Source organism: Kogia breviceps, chromosome 19, assembly GCF_026419965.1.
Source record: "Kogia breviceps isolate mKogBre1 chromosome 19, mKogBre1 haplotype 1, whole genome shotgun sequence".
Taxonomy (NCBI): Eukaryota; Metazoa; Chordata; class Mammalia; order Artiodactyla; family Physeteridae; genus Kogia; species Kogia breviceps.
In genome coordinates, this window is record NC_081328.1 from 38,320,322 (window position 1) to 38,333,780 (window position 13,459).

Consider the following 13,459-nt stretch of genomic DNA (forward strand, 5'->3'; position numbering starts at 1 on the left):
GTCTTCCATCGTGCCATTGAAGGTAACCATGTCTTACTTTGTCTGAAGCTGTCGGCTACTAGTTTTATATTGTCAGTCTGCAGCATGAAGCTGGTGTCGTTAATGGTTGCATCTGATATCTGGGAAAGCAGGACACAAAAAAGTTGTGTTTGTTACACTCACATTTGTAACTTCTGTGCACTGGTATTTAGCAATGACAATTTCAGGGTCTTCAAATAAATTTTAGATGTATATGATTCTCTAATGACAAATACATTAAATAATTGCCTAAATATTTCTTTATACCGTTTATCTCTTCTTTTGAGAATAAAATAACTGTAGGCAATCTACTTAGTTTAATTTCACTTAAGTATTTTGGAGACATTTCTACAACTCATTCCATAAAATGAACTATATAAAAGTGAGCTAATTAGAAAAAAACTAATATTGCTAAGAGGTATATTTTGTTGCTTGCTAAATTCCTTAATCTGGTTAAATTGAGAAAAGTACAGGTATATGTGTAAGATGTTGCTAATCTTTTAATATTTTGTCATTTTTAGTGTAGTTCTTTCATCCAGCAGTTGCAAAGTTTCTTACCTTGTTTTGAAGTTCCTCAATTATCCTGTAATATTTCTTGTAGTTCTGTTTTTCTTCTTGACCATTAGCTCCGGGTCCAAAATTTCTTATACGATGCTTTGATTTTATATTCAAGTATACTGTTTGCCTACTCCAGAGCCCCACCTGGTCCAGGGAAACTGTGAAATGGTCATTTAGAATTCTTATCTATTCTTTCCTCAACTGCTCCCGAAGTTGGTGGAAAAAGCTTCCCAGAAGCCACCTAAACCACATTTCTCCCCTACAAGTCTTCCTTTACCCTTGACCAGAGACTAATTGCCATAGACTTGATTTGGGGGCAAAGTGTGACATGAAAGGCTTCAACCCTGCGAAACCCAATGCCTCCAGGAGAGTATTGAGAGGTATCAATTAGTAACTCCTTTTAGAGCTGATAAAGTGGATGTTTCATCTCTGATAGAATCACTTTAAGGATTTTTAATGACATCTGTAATACTAAATAATTGTTTTGGTAATTATTTGTTAAATTCCATAGTTTATTTACTTAAAGGCACAGAAAATGCTTTCAGGTATCTATTATCTAACATTGGAGAAATGGAGCTGAGAATATTTACATGGTATCAGCCTAGTTAAACTTCTATTTTCCCATATGGAATTTCTGCCCTCATATTTTTTTATGACTTTGATTATTACACTTTATTTTCCTTTGGAATTGTATGATAAGTATGCCATCTTTTCAGATGAAGCTATTTGAAATCAACTTTAGGGATTTCTGGTGAAGTTATAGAAAGTGGCTGATCCTTAGCCTATGTACCCTGTACATAAGTAACAGTAAGTAAGTAAGTACAGTAAGTAACAATAAAATGTTGGAAGAGAAAAGGGTCTGTTTCATTTTAATAGTCTCTTGTTATGTTTTTCTTGAATTTAGTCAATTGTAGAAAAATAAAATATTAAAAATTTTTAAATTTTTTAAAATTTTAAAATTTTCTTAAAGCTTGCCTTGGACTTTCAAAGTGATCAATGCTATCTAATTTTATATTCTTTTTAAATTTTTTGGCCATGCTGCATGCCTTGTGGGATCTTAGTTCCCTGACCAAGGATTGAACCTGGGCCCTCGGCAATGAAGGCACCGAGTCCTAACCAGTGGATCGCCAGGGAATTCCCTAATTTTATATTCTTAATTTATGAAAGTGTAGGACCCTCAAAAAGTTAAAGTGAAATGGAGGAATGATACAATATAGTGTTCTGAGTCAGTATTAAACAGCAAACAGTTTCTCCAGGTTCTTATAAACCTCTGCAGTGGCTGCCTCTTGTTCCTTTTGCAGTTAAATTGACACATGCAGATCCTGAATTGTAGCAGAAATACTCATCTTGGAGATAATAACCATGACATGCTGCACTTTCCCTCCCCCAATTCCTTACTAACATGGAGAAGTCCCTTCCCCCCATGATTTCCATATTACAAAATGTATTTTTCTTCATCTAAGTATCTATCTATCTATATCTGTCTATCCATCGATCTATCATCTATCTAACTTTTTTCAGTTTTTTTAAATTGAAGTCAAGTTGATTTACAACGTTGTGTTAATTTCCGCTGTACAGCAAACTGATTCAATTATATATATATATATATATATATATACACATATATATATTCTTTTTTATATTATTTTCCATTATGGTTTATCACAGGATATTGAATATTGTTCTCTGTGCTATACAGTAGGACCTTGTTGTGTATCCATTCTGTATATAATAGTTTGCATCTGCTAATCCCTAATTCCCAATTCATCCCTCCCCCACCCCCTCCCCCTTGGCAACCACAAGTCTGTTCTCTATGTCTGTGAGTCTGTTTCTGCTTCGTAGTCTGTCTGTCTATCTTTAATGAAAGCTGTCCCACTAGAAGGACAATACTTTTGGTCAATAAACTTGGTGTCACTTGATGTTCTCTCTCTCATGGCCTTGGCTTCATTGCACTTAAGGGGAAGTCTGAGCCCGTTCCTGTCTTCAAACACCCTAGTAATCAAATAAATATTCCTTAAAACTTCTGTTAAAGTTGAAACAATTCCACAAAGAATAAAATTTTCAAATGACATATTTAGGAAACATAAATGTCAAGCCAATATCTGCTATTGGCAAGTGTGGGGCTGTGAGTGTGATAATATCTGCATTTTTAGGTTTTGTAGTTGTTGCTTTTCTTCTAAATGACCCCAAATATATGTAATATGTTGAATAGAGAATTGAACATATATTATAAAATCTTTCAGGCTGAAAGGATGACCCCCCCAATAAATAAGATTTTGTGAAATAAGTAAAATTTTAAAAGTGAAGTTCTCTGAGCTAAAAACACAAAAGAGAACAAAACATCAGGTGAATGATAAAGTGCCTCTGCAGAAGTCGCCCTCAACAGAGTCGTGGCTGCCAGTTAGACTGCAGTAAAAGAATTACAGGGCTTCCCTGGTGGCGCAGTGGTTGAGAATCCACCTGCCGATGCAGGGGACACGGGTTCGTGCCCCGGTCCGGGAAGATCCCACATGCCGTGGAGCGGCTGGGCCCGTGAGCCATGGCCGCTGAGCCTGCGCGTCCGGAGCCTGTGCTCTGCAACGGGAGAGGCCACAGCAGTGAGAGGCCCGCGTACCGCAAAAAAAAAAAAAAAAAAAAAAAAAAAAAGTGGTTGAAAACTAGTGGTTACCAGTGGGGAGGAGGGACAATAAAGTGGTGGGAGAGTGGGAGACAAACTATTGGCTGTAATATAGGCTCAAGTATGTATATTGTAAAATGTGGGGAATAGAGCCAATATTTTACAGTAACTGTGAGTGGAAAGTAACCTTTAAAAATTGTATAAAAATAACCTAAAAAAAAAGAGACGGTAATTATGTGACATGATGGAGGTGTTAGCTAAGGCTATGGGGGTCATCATTTTGCAATGATAAGTGTATCAAATTTATACATTGTACACCTTAAACTTACACAAGGTTGTATGTCAATTATGTCTCAATAAAGCTGGGGGGAAAAAAAGAAAAAAAAGTGTCACCAATACATGCCACGATATCAACAGTGATTATGTTAGATAGTGGGGTTATGAGGGATTTAAATTTTCTTCTTTTAATTTGCATTTTCCAAACTGTCTTCAATAAATATAAATTACTTTTATAATAAGAAAAAAGTGTTATCTCAATGTTTGCTTCTTTCCACTGGATCATTTTATATTGACATTGATATTACAAATGAGTAAATGTTTTTAAAAGAGCTTGACCAGTATTTCCTGTTCTTCAGGTGTCATATTTGAGCTACTGATAATTTTTTTAAGTGATTTATTACTTGCAGTATTTTGTTACTTGAGGAGATTGTTTGGAGACTATTACTTGAGCTATGTTCTGGGTTATTTATATTCATCACTCTATCTCCTCTTGTAGGTCTTTTGAACACTGTCTAATTCTGTGACTTCATGAAGCAAGTTTAGGCTACTTTCTACAGAGTCTCATATCCTTTGGATGTTTCCTCTTCTCTTCCTGCTATAAACCTTGTCTCTTCTTTCTTTTTTTTAAAAATAAATTTATACATTTATTTATTTTTAGCTGCATTGGTTCTTTTTTGCTGCATGCGGGCTTTCTCTAGTTGCGGTGATCGGGGGCTACTCTTCATTGCGGTGCACGGGCTTCTCATTGCGGTGGCTTCTCTCGTTGCAGAGCACGGCCTCTAGGCGCGCGGACTTAAGTAGTTGTGGCACGTGGGCTCAGTAGTTGTGGCTCGTGGGCTCTAGAGCGCAGGCTCAGTAGTTGTGGCACACGGGCTTAGCTGCTCAGCGGCATGTGGGATCTTCCCGGACTGGGGATCGAACCCGTGTCCCCCACATTGGCAGGCAGATTCTTAACCACTGAGCCACCAGGGAAGTCCCTTGTCTCTTGTTTCTAATCTCTGTGAGGATGGATACCACCTCCAGCATCCTCACTGTTCTTGTCCATTGTCCTTTGAGATCAGAAAGACAAGAAGAACTTTATGAATCTCTGGATCAGAGGTCAACAATGAACATCTATATGCAGGTTGGCATTGGCTCTTCCTTCTTATCCATAAGTCCAACTCTCAGAAAAAAGAAACACATTCCTCTTACTTAAAAGTCAACTGGAGAGCTGAACTTTAGAGTTTCAAAATAAAGCCTATGCCTGTTGTGTGGTTTCAAAATAATTTTCGGGCCGATAATAAGGTGTGAACACCCTGTCCTTAACATTTTATTCAGCACTCTAAATAAATTTCACAATCCATAATGTTTCAATAATTTCTGTTTTTAAAATCAAATGAGCTCATTTTGCTGCACATTCTACTGCATCTCACTATGTTGGCACCTGTGATCTGGCCCTTTCCATATCTGTAAACAATCATTTAGTACAAATACAGCATCTCAACACATGCCAAGGTAATCCAGAATGAGGGTTTCACCTCAAGATAATTTTCAGAGTAGCCATATACTTTTGCCCTGACATGAGGCTAATACTAGCCGTAAACATAGGTCCCAGGTGGTACAGGACTGGAAGACTGGCCGTCGGAAGACTCATGGAGAGAGGCTTTCCCGATGTGACTGTGATGGGAGGCCACATACAGCTGGTTTCCATGTCTGTCCTTCTGTCTTTAATCCAAGCTGAATCAGCGAGTTCATATTTCTTAACTTTTCAGTCGAGGAGAAACATCCAAGGTTTAATTTGCTGTAATGCTTTGATGGGAAACATATGTTCGACTCAAGACAGTGTTTCTCTTTTTCTCTGAATAGTGGTTGATGCTTAGCTATCAACTTCATTCTGTGGTTACAGAGTGCCTACAGATTCATTTTTTATGTTTTATTCAATGTGCCTAGAGGAAAACAAACTACATTATTTGGTTGTTTTTATTATTAAGGTTTGATACTCTCATGCAGCTCTTATTGATTTTATATTTGAAGGTACCAATTTACATGAATTACATTCAGGTTTACTCTTTTGTAATTTTTAATTTGGGTTTTTATGCCAAGTCCCATGTCCTTTTCTTAAGGACTGGCTTGTGGGATTGATGATCTAATTTGTGGTCTGGGAAAGTCCTTACCCAGCCTGGCTTTGTCCTTTGCCTGTTTCTTCCTGAGACTGACCTATACCACCCCCTACCCTACTTTAACAGGCTTTGTTTCCCAAGCAAGACAAGACAGAGCTGTGTGGACCACCCATGGGGTAAAAAACTTCAGCAATGGAGAGTGGGAATAGGAAACACCAGCTTGGCTAAGTGACAGTTTTTGGTTAGAGGTGTGGCTAGATGTGACAAGGGAGCAAATATCTGAGCATCTATTCCCTTTGGGACTTTCAAGGTTTTCGGAAATCTGGCACCATATCACATATCCCATCTTCTTTCCCAACTCTTTTTTTTTTTGTTTTTTGTGGTACGCGGGCCTCTCACTGCCTTGGCCTCTCCCGTTGCGGAGCACAGGCTCCGGACGCACAGGCCCAGCGGCCATGGCTCATGGGCCCAGCCGCTCCGCGGCATGTGGGATCTTCCCAGACTGGGGCACGAACCCATGTCCCCTGCATCGGCAGGCGGGCTCTCAACCACTGCGCCACCAGGGAAGCCCCCAAGACTTTTATTTTGACCAGTCTCCTAAATGCTCTGCAAACATGCACTGTCAGATTCCTGCTGCACTTCTGGTGGATACTGTGGAATCAAGCCCTTCACTGTTAACATCCTGTATTGTCTATCTTCTTTGTGTTTTTAGCTTTCCTCTCCATCTAAAATGTAAGCTTCTTGAAGTAGGAGGTATATCTTATGTTTCTTTTTTTAAAATTAACTAATTAATTAGTTAATTTTGGCTGCACCGGGTCTCAGTTGCGGCATGTGGGATCTAGTTCCCTGGCCAGGGATCGAACCCGGGCTCCCTGCACTGGGAGAGCAGAGTCTTACCCCTGGACCACCGGGGAAGTCCCTTATGTTTCTTTTTATCTCATGATATACTCAGTTCAGTGATGGACATAAAGAAACTAGACGTTAATTAATTATAGACTGATTATTCAATCTCATCCTTTTTTGTGGGCTAAAGCTATTGGCTGTAGTGTTAGGGACACTGAGGTCTAATTTCAGCTATCACTGAGTTCTAATGTGATGTTAAAATTTCCCACATACAAAATGGCTATAATTTTCATTCTCATGAAGAAGACACCATGTAAACAATGAATAATGTGTACATTATTATTTGTAATGATAATGAAGCTAGATCATAATCTAGAGCTTCATTTCTGGGTAAAATATTGCATTTCTTTAAAAAAATTCAGAAATAATTTAGTTGACTTGCAAAAGTAAATTTATTGAAGCATAGAAACAATTAGAGCAAAGCTGTCATTTCAACTTTTTCAAGAGAATTCTAATAAGAAAAGAAAAAGATGCAGAAAAATTGGTTAGTCATCTACTTCTGTATGGAAACTTTTTCCCGAAGTTAGCCAGAAAGATGGCTAGATTGATGCAACTTCTTCATTCGTGTCTTTTAGATTTTTTTCTCTGAAGGACACTCTTGTTGATCTGGAAATTGCCTATTTAAGTTTCACCTCAGAAACATTACTGACTTGAGATGAGACAACTTTGCCATCCACCACCTCCTCTACGATGGTCGTAGTCACTCTAGTCTTGCTTAGATCTGAAAATCAAAGAATCACAATGTCAGTCTGGAAACTGTCACAGAAACATAGATCAAGAGAAATCCAAATGCATTCACTGAGTATGTTCTGTCTGAGTAAGATGACATGAACACTAGTATACACTTTTTATATGACAAGCAATGTGTGCCTTTACGTTTCAATTATAAAATTATCAGGAACATGAAAAAAATATCTACCTCTTCCTTGGACAGAACAGCTTCCAGATCTTGAGTCACTAGACATGGATGAATCCCTGGATCCGGTGTTTCTGAACTCCATGTGTCTGATCCCGAGTTTCTAAAATCAGATCCTCCAAAACCAGAACCACTGGAGAAAAAAAGAATTGTTTTCCTTTGCAGTTTGCAAAGGCAGGAGAAACCCTCCATGCAGAGGGCTCTTTCTCATGAAGGCAGCTGTCATTTGATTGGACTCTTTTACTTTATAAATACAAGTCTGGTCCCCAAGCCTCTTTTAGGTTTCATAATGTAAATACACCAAGACCTGCGTTTAGCATGTTCCTGACTTTCGTTTACCCTCCTTCTCCATCAAGCAGGCAGTGGTAGGTATCAGTTTCCATCTCCAGGCGGGTCTTGATGTCCAACAGCTACTCATACTCTGTGTTCTGGCATTCAGTCTCACCCTGGATCTGGCAGATCCGCTCCTCCAGGCTGCTGATCTGCATCTGAATTTGTGACAGCTGTGCCATGTAGCCAGCCTCCGTGTCAGCCAAGGTCCCTTCCAGGGAGCTTTTCTAAGGGAAAAAGCAAATAAAAATTTCATGATGAAAATAAATCATTGGATGATTTTTAAAAGACATTTTATAAGATACTAGGAGAAATGCACTTTCCACGAGTTAAAACCTCTATTGCTCTATCATTGCTTCCTTCATTTTTGTTGCCATTACTTTTTTAAAACGAAGTCTTTTATGGAAATAGATATATTACTTTTAACTGAAATGTCTCATGCTTTCAACAACCATAATACAGTCCTCCCTAATCCTGCTTTTATTATGTGCCAAGTGGAACATGTTGGCAAAGAAAACCGAACTGCTCCGTTGGAGATTTTTGAAAAGCTCTTTGCACAAACCATGGCCAGTTGGGACTGCAGCTCAATTTCCAGGGCTTGCAGAGTGCGTTTCAGTTCTGTGATCTCATTCTTGGTGGAACTGGCTGACCTGGCATCAGCATCGGTAGAGATCTGTGCTTGCAGAGATGCGCTCTAAATACAAATAAAACGCAGTCTCGTTGCAGGCTGATGATGAGTTGAGGCTGATGAGATGGGGCTGATGAGATGAGCGGAAGTGGCGTGTGTGTGGCCACGGGCAGGGCTCGGAGACTCAGGGTCATGATCTACCTGCTCATTGAACTGCTTGCTCTTCAGCCTCGCGGAGGTTTTGCTCAGCCAGCTCCTCATACTGTGCCCTCATGTCATTCAGTAACTCAGTCAGGTCTGTCCCTGGGTTCAGTTCTACGGTCACATCCCCTCCGGAGCTTCGTTGCGTACTCTTCATTTCCTAGCATGAAGGGAAAATAGACCAGAGTGATGAAAACTGAAAAGCGATGACTTCCTAAAATGTGCTTAAGCCAACAAAAATTTGAAACTAGGACACTGAAGGGAAAAAAGAACCCAACAAATTCACATATAATTTTCTCATCGTGACTTTTCTTCCCCGGTTATAGAAGTTGGAAATCCATTCAGATGGAATTTACTGTCATAGAATGGATGTGGGGGGAGCTCTGTAGGCCAGAGTAATTTAATCGTGGACCGTGTTCCTACCTCCTGGTGGTTCTTCTTCAGGTAGGCCAGCCCTCTGTGAGGCTCTCAATCTGCATCTCCAAGTCAGAGCAAGTCATGGTCAGGTCATCCAGGACTTTCTGCAGGCCATTGATGTCAGACTCCACGGTCTGCCAGAGATGCAGCTCGTTCTTGTATCTGGAAGGGTACAGTACAGCCCAGTTCAAAGAGTACAGTCCATTCTTACCTATTCAAGAAAATATTTTCTCCCCTAAGCAATTTGATCATTGAAGGCTAAGTTTTCTCTTAGGTGTTTTTCCCTTGTAAATAAAAATCTGAGCCTTACATTAATTCTATTGATGGCCAATATTTTTGATAACAAAAATTTCATCCTGAAGTTGCCTTTCTTTTCTTGTTGGTGGAATGATGGTTTTTAAAATGTACCCTTGGGATGTTTGTGAATTCAGGTCTTGATCCCCTAAAAGGTTTCTTTAAAATTTAGAATAAACTAAGCCAAGGGATTGAATTTTATTTCCCCTAGGACGTTTGTTTTCAAGTCTTCATTTTTCTTACTTCAGTCTGAAGTCATCAGCATCACTCTGGCATTGTCAATTTGCAGAAGAATCCCAGCATTTTTAATAGTGGCAGTAAGGATCTAGAAAAGACAATAATAGTGAATAAATCATGGATGCTTTTTACCTGTGTCTACATGCCCACCTGTGAGAGTAGATGTCTCCTGAGTTAGCTTTTAAAGGTGAATTGCTTTGAAGATTTGCTTAGTAATGACACCTGCATTGATAATCATAATGTATTTAGACATCTTTCTGCAAAAATTCACAGCTTGCACATTTATTGGAATGGGCATGGAACATTGTTTTACAGAACACAATCCTCTGAATATTTCTGATGCTTTGGAAGATCAGTTGTTCTAATGGGCTCTTTGAGAAACAGGGTGAAACATGAATTCCACTTCCAAAAAAGTCTTTAAAAATATACTTCCCATACAACCGTGGCTAAACATTTTAGATTCCACCACATTCTCATACAATATTTGCACCAGACTTCCTAGGAAGAAAAATAGTTGTAAGACTATTTAAATCTAGCAAGACACTAAAATATGTCCACCTGCCAGAATTAATCACAAAATAATAAGATGAAGCTTGTGTCAACTCATAGCCGTCACTCTTATGTTAGTTAGCTACCTGGCATTGTATAAATTTTACTCTTACGTAGAAATACTCAAATGTAAGATGTGAACAAAATTAATGTGGTTGGATGTCGTGTATAAAATACTGTCATAGGGCTTCCCTGGTGGCGCAGGGGTTGGGAGTCCGCCTGCCGATGCAGGGGACGCGGGTTCGTGCCCCGGGCCGGGAAGATCCCACATGCCGCGGAGCGGCTGGGCCCGTGGGCCGTGGCCGCTGAGCCTGCGCGTCCGGAGCCTGTGCTCCGCGACGGGAGAGGCCACAGCAGTGAGAGGCCCGCGTACCGCAAAAATAAATAAATAAATAAATAAAAATAAAAATAAAATACTGTCATAGTTAAAGCACACCAAGTCCCATTTTACATATACAACAAAACAGATATATTTTCAAATAATTCCTTGACTTAAATTCACCATCATGGTCCACGATCTGAATAAATGGGAAAGCTACAGAAGTAATAGAAATTCAGCCATGGCTAGTGTCTCACCTGATTCCTAAGATCCTCAGTGATTGAATAGTATTTGCTGTAATCTCTTCCAGCTCCACCGTCTCTAGACCCAGGCCCAAATTTGTCATACCACTCCTTGATTTTGTTCTCCAGATCAGCGTTGGCCTCCTCCGGGGCTCTGACTTTGTCTACGTAATTGACCAGCCAGTCACTGAGGTTCTGCATGGTTTGCTTTTCACCTCTAGAGAAAAGCGCCCCCTGGCCAACACCACCACCATAGCTGTAGAAGCCTCCGCTAGCACCCCCCGCCGAATCCAGCACCTCCACCAAAGCCAATCCCAGAGCCTGAAGCTCCTCCCAAACCGCCCCCTATTGATCAGCTACCAAAACCCCCTCCAAAGCTGCCTCCAAAGCCCCTGCTGGAGCCCCCACTCAGGCCACAGCTGCCGGCCCCTCCGCAGAATCCCCGAGCAGAGCCTTCCCCCAGACTGCATCTGCTTCCGCTGCTGAAGCTGCTGCCACCAGCCCTGGAGGAGGACACGCGAGATGAGCAAGACATGGTGTTCCTGCAAAGGGTTGGTTTGTCCAGGTGAGGAGGAGAGGTGATCGGGAAGAGCCTATGTGCAAGCTGCCTTTTTGGCCCTTATATACACATACTTCTAGTGTGTTCCTTTTCCGTGTCAGTTCTTAACCCGTTACCCTTTTGCTCATCTTCAATTGGATATATATTTTTTTCCTCCCGAATCCACTCTACTGGCTTTTTTTCTGAAGCTGGGTCAGAGCCTCGGGGCATTTACTGTATCAAGTAAAAAAGAAAAAAAAAGGTGGAGCAAAGCAACAAAAATTATTTTTCAGAATTATAGTTTTAATCTTTCAGAGGTTTTGATGAGTGATAATTCTTTTCTGAAAGAGCAATTCTGTTAAATTTGCTTCATGATTTCCCAGTTGCAGAGCACATCCCCAGATTAACAGATGTAATTAAAATACTTAATATGACCAGAATGGAAATTTCCCATCAAACTTGTGACTTTTTGTTCATATTGTTCTCTTAAAGTTGAAATGAGCTTTAGCATCAGCATTTGTTTCAGATTTACTTAATCGTCCTTCTCTGTGATTACTTCAATCAGCATATTCCTAAGGTTGTTTAAGTTTGCGATTTTAGATGATTGTGCTACAAAGATGCTTTTCTTTCTGATTGAATTTGAGTCTGATATAATGATACCAACTTCCTTCTTTAGAATCAAATCTTAAGAAATGAACAGATAATGTTGATTTCGTTGATAACTAGAGAAGGGGATCTGAGTCACTTCTTTTAAATTTTATTTATTATTATTTTATTGGCTGTGCCACAGGGCATATGGGATCTTAGTTCCCTGACCAGGGATTGAACCCGTGCCCCCAGCAGTGGAAGCACAGGGTCCTAACCACTGGACAACCAGGGAATGCCCTAAATTTATTTTATTTAAAAAAATTTTATATGAATCACTTTTTAAAAATAGATCGTTATTGGAGTATAACTGCTGCACAATACTGTGTTAGTTTGTTTGTTGTACAACAAAGTAAGTCAGCTATATGCATATATATATATATATCCCCATATCCCCCTCCCTCTTGAGCCTCCTCCCACCCTCCCTATCCCACCTCTCTAGGTCATCGCAAAGCATCGAGCTGATCTCCCTTGCTATGCTGCTGCTTACCACTAGCTATCTATTTTACATTCAGCAGTGTACATACGTTGATGCTACTCTCACTTTGCCCCAGCTTCCCCCTCCCCTACCCCGTGTCCCCAAGTCCATTCTCTATGTCTATGTCTTTATTCCTGCCCTGCTCCTAGGTTCATCAGTACCTTTTTTTCTCTTTTTTTTAGATTCCATATATATGTGTTAGCTTATGGTATTTGTTTTTCTCATTCTGACTTACTTCACTCTGTATGACAGACTTTACATCCAACCACCTCACTACAAATAGCTCAGTTTCATTTCTTTTTATGGCTGAGTAATATTCCATTGTATATATGCGCCACATCTTCTTTATGCATTCATCTGTCGACAGGCATTTAGGTTGGTTCCATGTCCTGGCTATTGTAAACAGTGCTGCAGTGAACATTGTGATACATGTCTGTTTTTGAATTATGGTGTTCTCAGGGTATATGCCCAGTAGTGGGATCGCTGGGTCATATGGTAGTTCTATTTGTAGTATTTTAAGGAAACTTCATGCTGTTCTCCATAGTGGTATCAATTTACATTCTCACCAACCGTGCAGGAGGTTCCCTTTTCACCACACCCTTTCCAGCCTTTATTGTTTCTAGACTTTTTGATAATGGCCGTTCTGACAGGTGTGAGGTGATACCTCATTGTAGTTTTGATTTGCATTTCTCTAATAATTAGTGATGTTGAGCATCTTTTCATGTGCCTCTTGGCCATCTGTATGTCTTCTTTGGTGGCATGTCTATTTAGGTCTTCCGTGCATTTTTAAATTGAATTGTTTGTTTCTTTGATACTGAGCTCCATGAGCTGTTTGTATATTTTGGAGATTAATCCTTTGTCAGTTACTTCGCTTGCAACTATTTTCTCCCATTCTGAGGGTTGTCTTTTCATTTTGTTTAAGGTTTCCTTTGCTGTGCAAAAGCTTTTAAGTTTCATTAGATCCCATTTGTTTATTTTTGTTTTTATTTCCATTATTCTAGGAGGTGGGTCAAAAAGGATCTTGTTGTGGATTATGTCAGAGTGTTTTTCCTATGTTTTCCTCTAAGAGTTTTATAGTGTCTTGTCTTACATTTAGGTCTTTAATCAATTTGGAGTTTATTTTTGTGTATGGTATTAGGGAGTGTTCTAATTTCATTCTTTTACATGTAGCTGTCCATTTTTCCCAGCACC

The 13,459-nt window shown here is 39.8% G+C and overlaps 1 protein-coding gene across 1 annotated transcript; it reads right to left on the bottom strand.

Moving 5' to 3' along the window:
* Positions 1-6,996: 6,996 nt before the first annotated feature.
* Positions 6,997-11,142, bottom strand: KRT24 (keratin 24). Its single transcript, XM_059046590.2, is given in 12 exon segments — positions 6,997-7,195; positions 7,394-7,466; positions 7,469-7,523; positions 7,730-7,947; positions 8,283-8,414; positions 8,554-8,709; positions 8,973-9,004; positions 9,007-9,128; positions 9,504-9,525; positions 9,528-9,585; positions 10,623-10,890; positions 10,892-11,142. Coding segments are annotated over 12 exon segments (1,491 nt in total). The 3' UTR covers positions 6,997-7,091.
* Positions 11,143-13,459: the final 2,317 nt, after the last annotated feature.